Source organism: Thermobia domestica, chromosome 15, assembly GCF_964235325.1.
Source record: "Thermobia domestica chromosome 15, izTheDome1.hap1.1, whole genome shotgun sequence".
Lineage (NCBI taxonomy): Eukaryota > Metazoa > Arthropoda > Insecta > Zygentoma > Lepismatidae > Thermobia > Thermobia domestica.
In genome coordinates, this window is record NC_137468.1 from 195,792,851 (window position 1) to 195,813,871 (window position 21,021).

General features: G+C 36.9%; 1 protein-coding gene across 1 annotated transcript in view; it reads right to left on the minus strand.

Moving 5' to 3' along the window:
* LOC145671756 (translocon-associated protein subunit gamma) overlaps positions 1–21,021 on the minus strand; it is a 35,381-nt gene that overhangs the window by 6,793 nt on the left and 7,567 nt on the right. Inside the window, exons 2-4 of the mRNA XM_081740962.1 lie at positions 17,044–17,171; positions 14,439–14,530; positions 5,192–5,323 (exon numbers count right to left, since the gene is read on the minus strand). Of these exons, the coding sequence (XP_081597088.1) occupies positions 5,192–5,323; positions 14,439–14,530; positions 17,044–17,171 (352 nt within the window). The remainder of the gene's footprint in view (positions 1–5,191; positions 5,324–14,438; positions 14,531–17,043; positions 17,172–21,021) is intronic.

Sequence of the window (21,021 nt, forward strand, 5' to 3'; positions counted from 1 at the left end):
AGATAAATAGGGATGATGCTGTAGCTGCTTGACTGAAAGTCTATAATTTACCTTTAAAACGAGCCATAATTTAAAAGGGTTAAGAAACATTGTTTGGGATTGATATAGGTTAACGATTGGGGATAATTCAAAATTCAACCCCAATACTTTCAATTAAATGGCATAATTAGCATTTAATACTAATTCCTAATGCTTTTTCTTCAGTTCGCGACTTGTATTATACGAGGAGAGAGATTTGATTTAAATCAAAAAAATCGATTTAAATAAAAAAAATCAACAAAAATGATTTTTTTTAAAAAAATCATGATTTTTTTCCACCCTGCTTTTCAGTATATCATAACCCCAAACATGCACCACAGAAACTAACAGCGACTGGAAAAACGTGAAAAGCAAAAGTTAAAACGACCTAGTCCACGTTCAGACCTCAAGTCAACAGACTTCCTCGATAAATCTCAACAAAGTATCAAACATCAAACATCACAAACAAGCCTTATTTATTTAAAACTGATTTGTGAAAAGATGGTTCAAACAATGTCGAAAAGGTATAAGTCATACTTTCAAATGGGTTTAACAAAATATTGGACAACAGAAACTCGCATGATTTAGAGAAATTAAAGTGAAACTTGCATGGTTAATTTTAACACTGTTTTACAGGGACATGTTACGGTTATCCATAGTACAGTTTATGTATACTAATGGTTAAATTATTATTATTATTATTATTATTATTATTATTATTATTATTATTATTATTATTATTATATTATTATTATTATTATTATTATTATTATTATTATTATTAGTTCAACAAAGGACACCAAGAAGTGCATGAAGAAACTGGTCAAGTGCTATATATGGAGGATTGGATTTTATGGTTTGAAAATTTGGAGGACATTACCGAAGTTAGAAGAAATATTTAGAGGGCTTCGAAATGTGATGTTGGAGAGAGTAACAAACGAAGATCAGTAGGCCTACCTTTGTATCTCGGAGATTTTTTTTTATCTACCATCACAAACACTACGCCTTCATTGAAACTGATGCGTAATTATCCTCACATATCCTAAAGTGTGCCATCTTGTGGCCACTTCTTTACATATTAAATATACAATTTTACGAATTTGTGAAATGCTCTCACAGGAAGCCTGATATGGCAAAACTGTCTAAGACGCGAAAGGGATGGAATACAGAATCCCACTGTCCAATTTCCAATAGTCATACGATGATGAAATTTCACATAAATAAATATGTACCGTTAGATGTGGCATAGTGCAAGTTGTAACTCTGAAGTCAAACTGTTTGTTGAGTTGATTTTGAGTTTAGCGTCCCTTTCAGCCGCGAGGCTATATGAGACGGGACTACTGATTAACATGGAATGCGAACCACATGAGCTTCCGCTGTTTGCGTGTTACTTGCCACGGTGTTACTTGCCACTATTGGAATTTCGTGTTACTTGCCACGGTTACCTTATCGCATATTTATCTGTCTATGGCAGCGTGTCCGTTGCCACGCACCTGCATCTAGATTTGACCTTGAGGGGATGGGAATAATTTCCCAAGTAATTTTCAAAGCAAGGCAATCACTTGAAACGCAAGAAACAAAGCAAATTTCTGATTTAAGAAATAGGAACTTGTTACAGAAGCGTCATTTCAAATTTTGCTTGGGGGGGGGGGGTAAGATCCCTTGAAATAAGTAAAATTTCGCGTTTTTCACTGATTTGCTACTATTCTGTTGATAAATCTATATAAATCTCAAACTCAGGGGGGGGGGGCAAATGCCCCTCCCTGCCCCCTAAATGACGCCCCTGCCTTGTTACATTTATGCGTGTCACAAAACTCGCACAAAATACAAGAAACAAAGCAAGATTCTGATGAAAGGGGTATTCTTGCAAATCTACACAAACAAATGAAGTTCTTCAGTAATTCGAGCGCTCATTTTGCCACCTGAAAGCATGGAAGAAACGCAATGATTTATATATTACATCACATTTGATCCATACTCCTAGGTGGTTCCAATAGGAACCTTGTTACTTGCGCGTCGCACGTCATAATGATTGTAACTGGGGTTTGTGGTGGACAAACACCGTGTAGATGAGTTTTCCCATTTCCTCCCACTTTCTTCATCTTGCCATTTCATTCATTCTCATCATCGCCGTCTCCTTTAGCCTACCCGGCATAACCGTGGAAGAAAACTCCAAGGTTTCGTTTCATTTTCATTTCAAAATGTAATAGACTCCTGTGTAAATACCTGTGTTATTTTTTTCTTGGCTGGGAAGCTCATTCCAATTTCTTACAATAGCGAAACACTTTTTCCCACAATTTCTTCTCTCAATTTATATCTAGATATTCTTGCAAACTTTTCTTTTTATATAAGCTGGGTGTTTCTCTATTTCCTCAATATTTCATTGTCTTTACCACTAATTAAAGACATACATGTATTAGCTTCCATTGCGAACACTTCTTTTCATACTCTACACACGGAGCGAACTGTTATGTGAAAAAGCTTGTAGAAAACATCTATTATTTTTATCTCTCTGCTTGGATGTACCGCGGCAACTTTTCTGTCGCCGTCGCCGCAGTGGGCGGACTCCCATATGCATTTTTAGATGCTGCCCAACTGTTTTGTCGCCAAGCTGTTGCCTTAGGCCTACCGCTCACTGGCAACATTTTGTCGGGCAAACTATCTTGTTGCTCTGGCTAAATGCATTGAGTCTTATGGGAGTCCGCTCACTGAGACGACGGCGACAGAAAAGTTGCCGAGGTGTTGCTAAGCAGGGTGACAGCAGGGCAACAGCTCGGCGACGGAACAGTTGCGCAACATCTAAAAATGCATTGAATCTTATGGGAGTCCTCTCACAGAAAAGTTGCCGAGATATCTTTAAGTAGAAAGGTAAAAAATAAATGTTTTCTACAAGTGTTTTCACGTAACAGTTCGTTCCGTGTGTAGCGCGCGAAAAGAAGTGTTCCAATGGAAACTAATACATTCTTTGATTAATGACTATCATGTCTTTAATTAGTGATAAAGACTATGAAAAATTAATTGAGGAAATAGAGAAACGCCCAGCATTAAAGAAGAAATATATATAAAGAAGATTGATTGATTGATTTTTTTAGTTTAGCGTCCCTTTCAGCAGCGAGGCTATATGAGACGTGGACCTACTGATTAACGTGGAATCCGAACCACAGGAGCTCCCGCCGGGAATCGAACCCGGGTCTCCCACGCCAAAGGCGCGTACGCTAACCGCTTAGCCACGGTGGAGCTCTATATAAAGAAGAAATTGTGGAATTGTGCGCTGTTATAAGAAACTAGAATGAGCTTTCCAGCCAAGATAAAACAACACAGTTAAATTACTCCCACCCCGTCAAGGTCAAATCTAGATGCAGATGCGTGGCAACGGACACGCTGTCATAGATAGATAAATATGCGATAAGGTAACCGTGGCAAGTAACACGAAATTCCAATAGTGGCAAGTAATACCGTGGCAAGTAACACGCAACGCTTCCGCTAAGAATCGAACCCAGGTCTTCCACACCAAACCTCTACCTAACCACTTAGTCACGAAGGAGCTTTGTTTGTTTTACAATTATAGACGCGTAGTACGGCGTCAAGCTAGTGCCAGTGGAATAGTTATTAACAATTTCCTGTTTTCGAAAGGCAAATGTTGGGAATCGGTAACTAGCGCACTAAAAACTGCAACATGTTTATTTCATGGGTTACATGGTGACGTAGTTTGACCAATTGGTTATGGAAGACACGAATACTTGTACAACACAATGAAACAACCGTTCAATTATTATACAGAACCTTAAGGCAACAATTGTATTAAGTTATGATACGTAAAGGTGTAGATAAAATGGACAGGGTGTAACAAACGAAGATGTTTTACAACGGGTAGGAGAGAAGAGGACTTTTTTGGTCAGGAAGACCAATTGGACTGAACACATCTTGCGAAGAAATTATATTCTTTATACCGCCATAGGAGAAAAGATAGAAGGAAAGCAAAGAATAGGAAGAAGAACTCAACTAATCGATGAAAAGAGGAAGTTGAAGATCCAGAAACGTGGAAGAAACATTTCCTGGCCCAAATCTAAAATTAAGCACATCTTAGTAATTCCAGGACCTTCCAAAAAGCAGCATATTTAATAATAATAATAATAATAAAACCACATGATTATTGGAATAAAGCCAGCATTAGTTATGGTTACTTTTGCAATTGTCTAAAACCAGAGTTTAGAGTCTTCACTGTCTCTACATTTGAACTGGACTTTTTTTTTTTAAAGAATCTAAACTTGTTGATTAGTACAGAGCCCAAGTAGTAAATTGAATCACCGAGATCTGTATTATACGGCATTTTTGTTACTTTTTATTGGACAACATGTCTAACATATTCTCCATAAGATGCTCAGATATTAGTTCAGATTCTATAAACATCTATAATAACAGTATTAAAAACTCTAAAATATGACCCTGATTGTTATGTCTGTTATTTTTGGAGCATCCTACAGTTATTCATACCAGTGACTAGCACGCATGCGTCGCGCACGGGACGCTGGGAAACAGATATACAAGATCGTGGCATCCTTAACAGGATTGCTTCAAACCGGGTCGGCAAAGTGTCCTGTTGAATGAAAGCCTGACTAATGGAAATTCATCGTATCATGATAAATTTAATACGGTGACAACGTGTGAGTTGAACAGAAGTTTCCGAGTGAGCTGAGAAGTTCAAATAGGGTATAATCAATGTTAAAAGATTCTCTGCGTTTAGTCGCTTTTTCACCGCATTTACAGAAAGTAACTTCACTGAAGTGGAAGATTTGGTATGAGAATATTGGTGTCCATGCTTCGCTGAACGTCAGAACGACATGAAAAACATTATCTCCATGTATGAAACAACTTAATTCCATCTCTGAAGCAATTTAACCTACAGCACTACGATGCCTATACAAAATAAACATATAACCATTTTAGATTTTTACACAACTTTTCCGTTTTCTAACTGAACAAGCCTTGTACTTATCTTATTAAAAGTGCTTTACACTTACGTTACAGAAGGTTATTGTGAAATTGATCTTATTCCGAACTTCTTGCCCATGAGTAACTGAATAAGAAGCCATACATTTTAGAATCAATTTTTACAAATATTTACATCACTAATTCAAAACCATTTCAAACGGGAAAAAAATGAAAAGGATACACTGTTGGTGTGAAAGTCTTTAACACATAAAAGCTGAAGAATATGATAATGGCCAGGAAGAGAGCGTTGTTGTAGAAGATGGAGAAAGTGGTTGCCTCGTAATCAGCCACTTCGTTCTTCTTCCAAAGAATCCTGTAAATAAAACAGATACTTTCATAATTTTTTTTAAAAAAAAGCTTATGTTACATGAATAAATGGTATATACCACAAGTCATCATTTAATTGCGATTAGGTCAATGTAACAGTAATCTAATTCAATGATTTTATATTTCTAATCCCGAAACACTCATTGCTTTCGACCTTACAGCATTATCACCTAATTAGATGTCACTTGTACGCTTCACAGCTTTTCTTTTTTTCTCTCTCTCTTTTCTTTTAAGACTTCCAAACTATGCTACGTATAAATGCGGCTAGGTCCGTTTATCTGTCTGTCTCTCTGCCAAGCATCAGTGAAAACGGTCAGAGATAACGAGAAGCGTTATCTTCGAAATATCTACAGGATCTCAAAAACAGATTCCATCTCCTCCGTTAAAATTCGAAATATATACAGGGTCTCAAAAACAGATTCCATCTCCTCCGTTAAGTCTTTATTCAAACCGGAACCGAATTAACAATTTCCGGTTTAAACGTTGATTACTATAGATCAAAAACGGTAAAAGGTAGAGGGAAGCGGCCTACTGAAATCGACTCAGCGTTTCTAGAATATGCAACCTTTTACTCTGCTAACCCTTTATTCGAACCGGAAGTGGTACAAATTAACAATTTCCGGCTTCAACATTGATTGTCATAAAAGAAATACGGTAATATACAGCGCGACAAGCGACTTTTGGAATCGATTCGGAGTCTGAAGTAAAGATAATATCTTCACTCGAATTTTCTACTAAAACCACAAGTGATACCATTTTATTGCTACTTCCGATTTCATTATGGATTTCCATAGAGCAAAAACAGTATGAGATAACCAGAAGCATAAAACGAATGAGAAGGTGTTAGAAATGGTAGAAAAAAAGAACAGTTTTACATATTATTACGAAGAGGAAGAAAAACTGGGTGCTACATTGGCTAAGAAGGAACTGTATCACGAGAGATGTGCTAGTAGTCCAATCAATAAAGGTTTTGTGTCGGGACTAATTAGTAAAAAGGTGAATTTTTCAGGAACGACCACAATATATAGGGTATTTTCTGAAAAGTCCCCACCCCTCCTCCCCCTGCTTTCCCCTCTACCCCTTAATCATTTTGGACTCTTGGATTTTTTGAGGAAAATGCTGACTCACTTAAGTGTCTACTACTTCAGTACTATTCGTCGGAGTATCATGGATTATATGTCATTCTCTTCAAAATAAAACATACTTTCAAGTGGTATCATGCGCATGTTTGCATGATGTACGAGGGAAGAGAAATTCTGGGTAACATAGAGAACATTCCCTCCAAAAATCCCTTTTTTTGGAATTTGGTGCCCTTTGGAGCAATCCTGGCTACAGGTACCTGAACATAATCTACTTTGCGAAATAGTATGGTCTATATGTAATACGTATTCCAAATCTTATTGCAATATCCAGAATAGTTACGAGGGAAAATATTTCTCAATCCTGCTTGACAATACCGAATTTCATATATAAATAAGGAAAAATGGGACATATATATATAAAATAAGTTTCCAAACACAGTATTATACATCCTAGTATCATAGTTAATACGTCATTCATTTCAGAATGAAACAAGATTTTAAATGGTACCATGCACATATGTTTGTAATGTACAACAGAAAAGGATTTTGGGATAAATATGAAAATTTCCCTCTAAAATCCCTTTCTTGAAATCCGGGGACTCCTGAATCATTATCAGGTACAGATGCCTGAATATAAACTACATTGAAAAATACTATTGTCTATACATAATGTATGTGCCAAGTTTCGTTGCAATATTTAGAAAAATTACGAGGAGAAAAAATATTTCTTAATCCTGTTTGACAATACAAATGAGATACTTTCGGAGAATCGAATCCAGTAACAGCGATCTTACTCTTCTAATATACCACAAAAATATCACAAACGGAACGAAATATAACTCTTACGTTAGCTTACGTTAAAATATATACATGTATATACATTATTAATATGCACATAAGTTAACATTTTATTTATAACGGTTATATACAAATTTTGGTTACTATATTTTATTAATGTGTTAATTACTTGTATTACTGCTAATTAATAAGGCCAATTTTGGTACGATGGATTACTCTTAACTTAGAATAGGGCCGTTTCATTATTCACCATCTATGGATCCGCCATGTCCTGGACTGGCAATAATCGGTAGGTGTTTAACAGTGCAAAATAATGTACTTTATATTGTGATAACATCTTCACGGATCACCCACCCAAAACTCACGGAATGTAGAAAGTAGAATATTTGATTCTACTTTCTACAATATTACTACATATTTTATACAAACGATATTTACTTGTTGACTGATAGAAGTCAATTCATTCTCTGTCCAATCTGGTTAAAACAAAATGCTATACTGTTCCCACTCATCATCATCAAAGTTGATAACATCGTCAAAGGCAGGAGAACTATCGCAGGGAAGTCCATTATAGTGTTCACATATGTCGGAACAATCCAATCCTACAGTTCACATATAGTTGGTCCAAGATTATTCACAGCTGCAAGAAATGAGACGGAGATCACCACGTGCAAAAGGCTTACAGCTAGGTACTGGTGTCAAAGCTTTCCTTTAACATAGTCCATCTTCACATATTCCATCGTGAGTGACAATTCTTCCGTATGTGTTTACAATGTACACTGAGTGCTCCGTAAATTGGGACCACCCCTCCACACATGAAAGTGTGGCCAGCAACCGAGCTGACTATATGACCACCCCGACTGGTAGTATTGCAGAAAAAGAACGCACTCGAGGCCACATGTTAGCAGACAGCACACTGTTATAATCGGAGGTGGACAGGATTTACCTGCACTTTAATAGGGCATGATTGTGGGTATCTGAGCAATAGGTGCGTCAATAACCCAGACAACAATACTTGTCGGATGCGTCCGTTCCTATGTAGTGGACATATACAAGGAATGGGAAGAAAATGGGGTAACGGATTTCAAGAGAAGGAACTGCACGGGCGTATAAATGTTCAAAACGTGGGTCGAGCGTCGCGCCAAACAGCTCGTGACAGCCAAACGAACCATCAGTATTCGGGAATTACGTGACCAATACAATGGTGGATGCACAACACCCATATCTCTCACAACTATACAGCGTACACTGGCACGCATACAGTTCCATAGCAGACTACGAACTCGTCATCCACTCCTTACGAATCGTCACCGCTCAGGCACAGGAACAGGCTAATTGGACCATCAATGATTGGAAAAGGGTGTATTCGTCCGATAAATCATGGTCTGTGCTACTCCTCTCGGACGGGCGAGTGCATGTGTGGCACCAACAGCACGAAGCTATGGAAAAAATGAAATGAAATCTTTAAGTTTAACGTCCCATAGTTATGCCGGTTAGGCTAAAGGAGACGGTGATTGGTAGGAAACGGGAGAACCCCGAGAAAACCCACGAGCAAGGTGTTTGTCCACCACAAAGTCCACACGGCGCGAGCTGGAATCGGACCAGGGACCCCAGGCACCGGAAGTGAACGCTCTACCACTGAGCCACCGCGCCCCAACGAAGCTATGGATCCTTCGTGCATGGTGCGTACTGTACGGGCAGGTGGGGGCGGCTGTATGGTTTGGGGATGCCTCTGTTGGCATGGACTGGGACCGTTGATGTATATGAATCATAATGGGACATCCTTTGTGTACCTGCAGGTGTTAGAAAATCACGTACACCCTATAATGCAACACTTCTATCCACAGAAGCCACGACTGCACTTGCTTGACTTAAGAAACATTTCACGGAGCTGTAGCACATCAATTGGCCCCCTAACTCACAGGACCTTAATTCTAGAGAACATTTATGGGATGTTGCGGAACGAACTCTCCGCACCATAACTTGTGTACCAACATTTGTGGGCTCATTGTGGAATGTCATCTGGAATATATGGTGTAAGATCCCCGTGGAAACATACCAGCAACTACCGGAATCCATGCCACGCCGTGTCCTCTGAGCTAAAGTGGACCAACAAAGTAATAGATAGGTGGTCGTAATTCAGCGAACACTTTGCGTAGTTGCTACAGTTTTGAATAACATTTCTGTAAGTACAAGGAACATAATAAATAAGAAATCCTTCACTAATCATTACCACTGGTTTCATTTTTTGCTTTGATCAACTGGACTACAGCCATAATATATGTGCTTTAACACTTTTTCGAATTTCTCATTATGGTAGTCATAAATCCACTCCATCCTGGCTGAGACTGTAATCCAACAAGCCATATAAAGTTAAGAGGAAACAGATATAGTGAAGATTGGCCCGTAAGAGATCTTACTTGTTAAAGTTCACTTTAGTCTTCAATGATCATTGAAGAAAGACCTGTATTTCACTCTCGGATAGTTGCGGTGTTAATAAAAGACTCAATTGGAATTCTCTTAAACTGTTGAGTATCGACAAATGCACCTAGCACGACACAATGAATCTTTCCCATAGTACGAAAAGTGCCTTTGCTATCTAGACTTAACACATTTACGTAAACATTATCAAAAACATGTCGGAGAAATCCATCTGAATGAATAGCTGGGAGCCAGCGTTAATGATTGATGTTAGGTAGATTGTGGCTTCATGACTCACACTCTCATTGATGAAGTGTGTTTATGAAGTGTTTTGAACCGTATAACTGTTGTAGGTTTAGAGCAAGGCTGGTCTATATGAGTGACAGAAATGATTTTAGGTCTTACAACAAATACGACAGCCTCATTTATAAAAACGCACTTACTTTCAACTTTTTGGAATTCACTTGAAGTTTCGTTTTATATATATATATATATAAACTTTGGATGTAAATATGTTAAGACTTTCTACATAAGACATTTTCAATCCTGAATTTATCGTATTCTTAAAATTTGCACTTTCTTAATACTCTTTCTCCGTAACTTTTCATGCGCATCGTCTTTTCTTAGTACACTAGCTCACGAATACGATGTACACCGTTTTTACAACTACAGTGTCTATGTCTGTTTTTTTATATTAATGTTGCTGTTGCTCAGAGCCTGGAACAATATGAAATTACTACACTCTTCTCAGTGTAATATATTATACTGAGTTAAGTCTTATTAATCAAAATGATATGAAAATTCAATTTTAAAATTAGGAACATTACTTTCTACTTCTGTTATAAGTGATATTGACGATAAGAAATAAACGTATGATCATAAAACGTTATAAGGAGTTATGTATTTTAAATTGAAGTTTAGTGTTTGAAATAAATCACATTTGGGTTTTTAGCCAGGCTTATTACATATTTTATACTATTTTTTAAATTGACTGTGAATAATCATGTAGTGATTAAACCTTTCAATGCTTGCCTAGCACTTCTAAATTGGTCATGAGCATGTAAACAAAATGTTATGTTCTAGTTAAAGATAACAAATAAGAATACTAAAAGCATACTAATATATGCCTACATTTCAAATTATAAACCAAAAACCTTAAAAAAACTAACTAACTAACTCTATGGCCTATGGAACCCCGAGGTTCAATGCCGCGTTTACAAAAGCTCTCCACTGACTTCTATCCTTAGCCAACTGGATCCAGTTTCTACTTTGTATTCCTATCTCTGCGAGATCCATCTTAATATTGTCCTCCCATTTGCGCCTAGGTCTTCTTAATGGTCCTACGCCTCCTAGACTTGATGACCCTAACAATGTTTGGTAAACCGTATAAATTATATAGTTCCTCGTTATGAAGTTTCCGCCATTCCCCATTCCCGTTCCTCTTGGGTACGAATATTCGTCTCAGGATCTTGTTCTCAAACATTTTCAGTCTATGTTCTCCTTTCAGAGTAAGCGACCACGTTTCGCAACCATATAGAACAACAGGTATGATTATCGTTTTATATGTTTTAAGCTTCAAATTCCTCGACAGAATTCACGACGACAAGCGATTCTGAACTGAATAACAACATGAATTCCCTGCTTTTAGTAGACATTTAATTTCTTCGTGAATATAATTTCCGTCTGTTAATATTGATCCTAGATATTTGAAAGTATCCACTTTATCAAAAGTATTATTTAATATTTTAACGCATCTATAATTTGCTGTATTACGGTCCGGACGCACTTCCATGTATTTACTTTTCTCTGCCTTACAGAAAAAAAAAAACTACTAGATACTTATTAAGTACTTCTCACTTGCACTGCACAAAATCACTTAACACATACAAACTTCATAAATCTTCCATTGAAGTGACTCATAATGGTAGACAGTGTCAAAACCGGGGTACGGTGCGCGCCTGGCTAGCCCGGCAGGATGACTTTCCCGCACCTGCAACCATTTGTAAGAACTCTCTGGACATCGTTTCCATTCCTATAAACCTATTAATGCGTATATCATTCTAAAGCTAATAAAACAAACTGAAGGTTTTATTTAAAATATTTTGCTGCAGCGTTATCAGGTCTTTAATAATTACAAAAATGTTGAACATTATATTGAAAAATCTATTTTTTCAGCAATTTATTTCAATAGCGCCATATATACTTACTTTAGCTAAAAACACATAAGGATATAATTTAAAGAACGTAATGTGAGGAACCTAACTTTAAAAAATTATATTGATACGAACTGACATAATGAAGTTATTGACATTTCAATATTGATACGTCAAAATTATATTGACGGGAATTTAATAATGCATATGCCAGGTAGGAATGCATATTTATATGTTTAAGGCCGGGAGGGGGGTAAAGCAAGAGGGGAGGTTTGGGAACTTTAGAAGAAATACTCCCCTTATGATGCTGTAATAAGCTGCAAAATTTCAGCTTTTTACCAATTAGTCCCGACAAAAGCCTATTTTTTCATTTTATTGACTGGACTATAGAGTATGGTGGCAGGAAAGAGGGAGGGGGCGAAAGAGACTACAATTAATAGACGATATCAAAACCGCAACTATCGTACGTGAGGACGAAGAGACTAGCGGAAGACCGCGGAGCATGGAATCATCTCAGCTGTGGCAAGGGTTCGTCAATAATGGCAGAATACCTATGATGACTTTTTTTTGTAATTGATTAAGTGTTCGAAGATAATGTTCCATCTCCCCTTTATTTCTTTAGTAGAACTAGAACTTGTAAAAATCTACAACGCTTCTGGTTTGAATATTAATCTTCATATAGCACAAATAGTTTTTAATTTGGCTTACGCGTACTAAGAATCAGTTCCGTGAAAAATGAAATGAAATCTTTCAGTTTTACGTCCCACGCATATGCCAGGTAGGCTAAAGGAGACTGTGATGATGATAAATGAATGATATGGTGGAATGAAGAAAGTGGGAGGAAACCGGAGAACCCGAGAAGACCCACGAGCATGGTGTTTGTCCACCACAAAGTCCACACGGCGCGAGCTGGGATCGAACCAGGGACCCTAAGCACCGGAGGTGAACGCTTTACCACTGAGCCACCATATTACAACAGGAAGTTACAGATCTACTAGACCAGTTTCTCTATTGAGTTCGCATAGTCACCGTAGTTTCACGGAGCGGCATTATTATTATTATTATTATTATTATTATTATTATTATTATTATTATTATTATTATTATTATTATTATTATTATTATTATTATTATTATTATTAATATTATTATTATTTTCTCATTACTTCTTTCCCTTTTTATCTGATGAAGGATTTAGCGAAAACACTTATCATGTAGCTTATTTTCTGATAAATATTCGTAATAGATTTATATATAATACTGTTGGAGCATTGTCAGACTATTTTGCACTTTAGCCTACCTACTCATCCCAAAATGTTTATTTATATAAAGACAAATAACTGGCGCATTTCTAATACTATTTAATACCATTAGGAAGTGGTAGTGTGGAGTTACTTATTTACCGTATTTTTAGAGAGTTTTTCTGCACAGTATCAGCTACTTATTTTCTGGCCTTCCAAACAGGTGAAGTCGCTCACATATGAAGATCGAATCACCTTTACGAAAACATCCTGCCCTATAGTTACAAGATTTCTAAACTTGAAAACTGACCTCTTGATTAACGTTTTCTTCTTTTGGGGAGGGGGTAGAGGGTGATTTCTCACAGATGGAAGTACTGGATATTAAACGATGCACCCTGTAGGCTAACGGAGAAGGAGATGATGCGAATGAATGAAATGGTGGAATTAAGACAGTAAGAGGAAACGAGAGAACCCCGAGAAAAAACACGCACCAGAGATGAATGCTTTGCCACTGCGGCCACTACATAATTAACAGTATAACGTATTCTTTACGTTAAAAAATTGTGTATAGACGATATTGAGCTTCTGGAGTGTATAGACGATATTGAACTTCTAGAGAATTCGATAAATTGAGCACTTCTGCTATAGGTACGAATTTCTATAAACACAATGAAAAAAGGTACGACTTAACTGAGATTCGAATTCGTGTCCCCGGTTTACCGTGCCAATCTGTTAACCACTACGCTATTCAGTCCGCCTACTGAACAACCATAGAATTTTCCACTCTTGACGTCGATGTTCAGTCGTGCCTACAGAGCAATTGATGTGATATAATTATTTTCTCATTATCAAATATACATTCAACCGTCAGAAGTATTCTTTACTGTACTATTAAGGACAACAGAAGTTATGGCCTGAGTGTCTGAACACCCACATAAAACAGAATGGAAGAATGCATAGCTGTTCAAAGGATGAACTGGGCAGCATCTGAACGGTACACCGGAGATCCGGACTCGAATCTGGATCCAGTTGTGCATTATTATTATTATTATTATTATTATTATTATTATTATTATTATTATTATTATTATTATTAATAGTATATAAGTTTGATGAATTCACTGTTCCCACAAAGTAAGTGACTGAGACCCTTCAGGAAAGCTCTCAAAGATGCTCTAAATACGGTAAATCCACACTATTATTCCGAAGTTCTTGACAAAAGAAAATTTAGAGAAAAAGTATATTATTATTGGTTACAAATTCTTAAACTATTCACTTTCAGCAGAAATATGTCAAGAACATTGATGAAACGACTAAATCAGTTCTACCACCTGTAATTAAACACTTGAGATCTATGATTAAGTACGAAAACATCTTTCTATCAGAAAAAAAAAAAAAATGCCTACCTTTCATCTTTCTCCTTCTTGCTCATCTTCTTGTCTTCCGCCAGTTTTTTTGTCATTTCTCTTGTTACTGCTTCTTCACGTTTTACCGCTACCTACATCATCAATATAAATAATGAGAATTAATAATAATGTTCTCTATGATGAATCACACAATACAGAACGGAGAAACTTCCAACGACTGATGTAAATATTTTTCACCATAATGTGTTTGAACTCCCCAATTTTCCCTTCCTTCGTAAAGATCATAATTGCCTTCTTCGTTCTGTATGAGATAACTGTCATAACGAAATTCCGAAAGAAAGTTATCACCAATGACTTTAAATCATGTATACAGGGTTTGTCCAAGAAGTAATGAGACTTGCCGCTGCGCAGCGCTCCAGTCGCCACCAGAGCGCTCCCAATGAGTAATATCGGTGGTGGGGGTCTTACCTAAGCATCGCACTGCGCGGCAGTCGCTTCTGAGCAGCGAGAGAATGAGAATCGATCGTTGCGCGAAGTGTGTTCTTTTAATTTTCGTCACGGGATAAAAAGCGAGAAACGGAGCGGACGATACGTCATCAAATTCTGCATTCGCTTGGGCAAAACTGCTTCAGAGACTCTTGCCTTCATTGTGCAGGCCTACGGAGACAATGCCATGTAGAAAACCCGGGTTTTTCGCTGGCATACGGACTTCAACGACGGACGGGAGACAGTTGAGGACAAAGATCGATCTGGGCGCCCTTCGACGAGTCCTCGGATGAAAACACGTCAAAGGTAAAAGAACTCTTGGACTCTGACCGTCGGTTGAGTCTGCGATTAATAGCGGAAGAACTTAACAAGTGCAAGTCAACGGTTCACAAACACTGTAACCGAGAATTTGAATATGAGGAAAGTTTGTGCAAAATTGGTACCAAAAGTACTGAGTGATGAACAAAAACAACGACGATTTGATGTGTGCCGTGAAATGGTGGAGGTTGTGGAAGGTAAAGCAGACTTTTTCCTGTTCCCTAAAATGAAAACCGGTCTAAGAGGGTCACCGTTTTGATGACGTTGCCGCCATCCAGAAGATCGTAACCAAATCTTTAAAAGGCATTTCGGAAGCTGACTTCCAGGGAGCGTATGAATCATGGAAATTGCGCTGGCAGCGGTAAATCGACGCGCAACGGGACTATTTTGAAGAATTTTGAGGAGCTGTTAAAATCGGATGAATAAATTCCTCTTTATAGACAAGGTCTCACTACTTCTTAGAGAAACCCTGTATATTTGACAATAATGATAAACTTAGTAATGATTTCATCCTTTCGCCCCGAACTGTATTTTTTGTGTGAAACTATTGTCAGTTCCATGTATCAATGCATACTTTACATAGAGAAACAAAATTTACCTTTAGTTATGTGATGTTTGTGAAAGTATTTTCGAAAAAGTCGAACGAGAAATGAAGTCATCTCAAATACTCTCAACCAATAGTGTGTCCACAAAAAAGAAGAAAATCCTGTGCTATGCTGGTATAGATCTGTCTAAAGAATAAAAGAGCACTTACCTGATAATCACAAAAGAATTTGGAAAGAAGAATGAAGGACGGGGAAATGATAGAAGTCGCTAAAAAGCCCCTATACACTAACATCCAAAAGAATTAAGAAATAGATAATTTATGATAATGATACAATGAGACGAAAAAATTTATTTCATTATTAAAGCAGTTCACTGTTTTACAAAAGAAATTGTTTAAGGATAGAATGGTGTAAAAACACGTCGATCTTCCAACTTCACGGCAATCAAGAGCTATGCACAAACAATTCTAAATACCCCCGCCCTTTCCCCCCCCCCCCCCTCTTAATATTCGTTTCATTTTCCCGTCGCTGAGGACTAAATGTTTCATAAGTATTGGAAGTTTCTTCATAAGTAAACAACAGGAAAGTAAAATTACTTAATGACATAATACAGGGTGCCTACTAAAATTCCAAAATGAAATTTCACGACTTTTTCGCGACCTTTTCTTGACCAAACTATAACATTTCGTAACATTCTCAAGAGCAAATTTGGGTGCGAATTAGGCCGGGTTTTCATGCATGCGATTTGGTAGCGTCTAAAGCCGACCATAGACATTTTTTGGGTGAATTTTGATGTTTTATAGAACAAAATTTTCCAGTCTGTACTTATATTTGTATAGATTTTTAAAAAAAATCGTGACCCAAAAGCTAAATTTCTTGACTTTTACGACCGTTTTCTGATTTCGTGACCGACTGACACCCTGTATAGAATGCATATTAATTAAAAGTTTAAAATTATGCTAAATGAGTCATTCAAATGCTGACAAGAAACTAACCCTACATTTTAACGACTCTGTCTAAAATATACTACAATATGTATTAACACTAATGTACTACTAATGTGTTTTCACAGAACGTTTAAATTGATTCTACAGTCGAAGAAACTGATCTCAACATGTAGTTCTACAAGGAGCGTATTTAAAATATTTAAAAAGATGATGATGACAAGGTGTCACTGAAACAGAGAATTAATTTGCCATGAAAATCTACGTATTTAAGTTAACATAATTTCAATTTTAAGTGAGAGAGGCATAAATTTAAAACTAGGTAAGCTTTTCTTACTATAAAGCAATTACCTTGTGTTTGAGAACAAATTTTGTGTTCCTGTATGCAAATGCCACAAGATATGTGCTAACGAGGGTGACTAAGACGAACAGCAGAGTTGATGAATACAAGTCTATCATATGGATCCTCCAAAACAACCCTGCAATGAAAAAGAAATTATATTGTTATGTTTGGTAGAGTCAAATTTAGTTGAATTATAATACTAACCTCGTCAGTGTTTAGATAAAAAGTTGAGAAAAAGAGCGCCCCGTACAAAACTCCGGCGCCTACACCATGTAATGTTTGGTAGAGTCAAATGATAGACCGGGTGTCTTTTCCCCTTCACCAAGTTTTATTACAAAATACTTATAATATAATAAATACAAGTGTCTCTAATTCAATGTCTCTTCCTCAATGACCAAGTGAAGGAATACTAAATGTTTTGCCGGGTGCCCCTTCCACTCATGGCAGTTTCCAGAACACTTTGGCAGGTTGTTGGTTAGGCTTGGATTATAAGTTCAAGATGGATCCCTAGCCCAGTGCAACACAGGGTAAGGAAGAGGTGCTCCTAGTCCACAGCGACATAGGAAGGTAAAGGTTCGGCGATCAGTTGGTCGACTGATGCTGGGTCTCTCGGTGGTCCTCCTTTTATTTGTCCTCCTCGGGTCCTTTCGTGAGGTCCGTCTGCTTTCGGTGTTTCTCGGTCTTCCGTGTTGGCTTGCTGTCTGCTATGTTGTTTGTAAATAATAGCAGGTGTTGAGTTGACACGTGCGTCTGTTGTGATGTGGGGATCCTTACAATATGCACAACTAAATACTTTCATTACAAAGTTTATATTCATATTATTATATTCATATGTTCACATTTATGAAAAAATAAAGAAAGAAGCAAGTCATAAGACTAAGTACAGCACAAGTATCAAGTTTAAAAAAATGAATTAAGTTTGATTTGTGGTATTTCATTTGTGAAGGAGTACGATGCGAAAGCACTAAGTTTTGTACTGTCGTCTTCTGTTTTCTCTCTCAGGATATTGCAATGTTCCATATTCCATTTATAATAAGGGGGCACGTAGCTGAGTGGTAGAGCGCTTACCTCTGATGCGTGAGGTCCCTGGTTCGATCTCCAAGTTAGTTTGTGGTGGACGACATCGTATCTATGGGTTTTCTCAGGATACTCCCGTTTCCTCCCACTTCACCATTTCACCACTTCTTTCATTGTCATTCACTTGCCTTATCACCGTCTCACTTACCCTAAACGGCATAATCGTGAGATGTAAAACTAAAAGATTTCATTTCATTTATTTATTTTCTTTTCATTTATAAAAAACCGATCACTCCTCCCACTACTACAGTAAGGTTACCAGATGTTTGTTTCCCGAGGAAAGTCCCCGGATTTTTATCAGGATTTAGAAGCAAAAACCGTATGTTCCGTGACTGAAACTGAAAAGAGTCCTTAAATTCATTGAAAAAAATCTAACAACCTTGGACTACGGCGCTCTTCCAACACACCTTCTGTTTTCTTAATGTTCCGCTGCAAAATGGACGGTTCTATCACAACCTGTACATAACACAGTCATTTTTTGCTCATGATGATACCATAAAATGCTGATACTTCTAAGGCAGTATCACTGAAAATGAAAGTACAAGGAAATCAAACAATAATTTTCAAGATTTAATATGGTTTTCCTGATCGCCACACTCATCCGATACAAACAAAACTACTGGAACACAAGGTAAGAATATACAGTCTATTTTGCACCATCCCTCTTTTCCCTGTTGCAATGGAAGACCGGGAAAGAAAAAAAAAATTGAAGAGAAACTTCCGTCGTCAGAGCACAGAACTTCATGTTCAGGACCAGTACAAGATCTCAAATCCGTAGGCAACGATGAAGATGGCTTTCAGTAACAGTGAGTTCACGAAAGAATCAGTAACTACTGTGTACTGTTCAAAATGAAATGTTTAGAAACATATGATGAAAATAAATAAGAAATCACTTGAAGCTGAGTATGCATGATTTGCAGTCATGCATCTAGTTCGAAAGCATTGTCTGATCATAATTAGTATCTGAACGTCGTGTATATACATTTGTTTTCTCTCTTGTATATGTTTTAGGTATTCTCCGTTACAAAGAAGGTTCTGTATTAAATAATATTGCGTCAAATATATGCATTTAAATTCATTTATAAATTAAACCTTGCTTTCTAGTATGTATAACTTTTCAAATAGCAGGGTTGGCAAAAACCATGGTTTTTATTTAAAAAACCAAAAAAAAACCGGTTTTTATGGTTTAAACCAGGTTTTTTTGGTTTAAACCAGGTTTATTTGGTTTAAATAATTTGCTCTTTGTATTCATATCATATATGGACAGAAATAAGTTTGTTTCGCCTTGATGTTATTATGTAACAGCCGGGTTATGCTGGAAGGGGTCACATAAGCTTAAAGCGGAATAAAAACTGCTTCTCGAGTTACATCCGAGAGAAATTGTCCTCCATTTGAACTCGGAACCAGGACTAATTGGCCACAAATGCGATACGTCTGCCGACTCACTCACGAAGAAATCCTGATAAAAATACGTTGTACTGACCTTACATGCTTCTTAATATAACTGTCAAGAGTTATTTCAGGACAAAAAGATGAACAGTTGCACAAGTGAAACCATTATACAGAATTACATATGGACAATTTCAAAGTACTACAGAAGAACTAATTTAGTTAAGTTAGTTAACAACGACTTTTATTGGTCCAAATTAAAGAAATAAAACGACTTAATTTGCATATCAGTTAGAAAAGTGACTAAAGATACGAATTATTTGAGTCCACTTTGGCTCAGACTCATTTATACATAAATAGATACCAAAGATACTTCTCATTTCACTAAATGCCTCTCGTGGGGTCTGTATGACCCCCCCCCCACACACACACACACAAAGTACGATGTATTTTATCAATAGTAAACATTGAAACAAAACAATATTTAGAATTTTTCTTTGATTGCAATTACACAACAATAATAACAGCTAAAAAAAATCACAAAACGAACATTTATAAACTTATATAAAAAAGTTGCTTTTGTAATATAATCTTTTTGAGTAATGAATGGGGAATTTAGGTCTGAATATAATACGAATAATGTACGGGAGTGAAAACTGATAACTCACAAATGTGTGTTCATCAAGATTTTACAAACACTTACACTTTTACGAACATTTTTCGTTTTTTGGTTTAAACCAGTTGTTTTTTTTTTGAAAAAACCAGCTGGTTTAAACCTTGGTTTAAACCATGGTTTAAACCACCTTGGTTTAAACCAGCCAACCCTGTCAAATAGTAACATCAATGATTTCAAAAACTTTTCGGTAAATAAATAATACTAAGTTTTAATTAGTCAGTATACATTTTACTTTACTTCACTAACTAACTGTATGGCCTATTGAACCACACAAGATTCAATCCCGCGTTCACAAGCTCCCCACTGACTTCTATCCTTAGCCAACTGGATCTAGTTTCTACTTTGTACTCCTATTTCTGGTAGATTCATCTTAATATTGTCCTCCCATCTTTTCCTAGGTCTTCGTAGTGGTCGTTTTCCGATTGGACTTCCAGTTAAAACTTTGAAAGCGTTCCTATTTTCTTTTATCCTGGCTACATGACCCGCCCACCTAAGCCTCCTAGATTTGATGATCCTAACAATGTTTGGTAACCGGTATAAATTATGCACTTCCTAGTTATGAAGTTTCCGCAATTCCGCATTCCCATTCCTCTTGGGTCCAAATATTCGTCTCAGGATTTTTTTTCTCAAATACTTTCAGTCTACTTTCTTCCCTCAGAGAAAGTGACTGTTTCACAAGCATACAGTAAAAGAGGCATAATTATTGTTTTACGTATTTTAAGCTTCACACTCCTCAACAGAATTCGCGTCGACAAAAGATTTCGAACTTGTTCTACTTAGCTCTAATTAACTATCAAAAGCCATAAACTTCACACATTGAAATCATCGCACTATTTTTGTAACG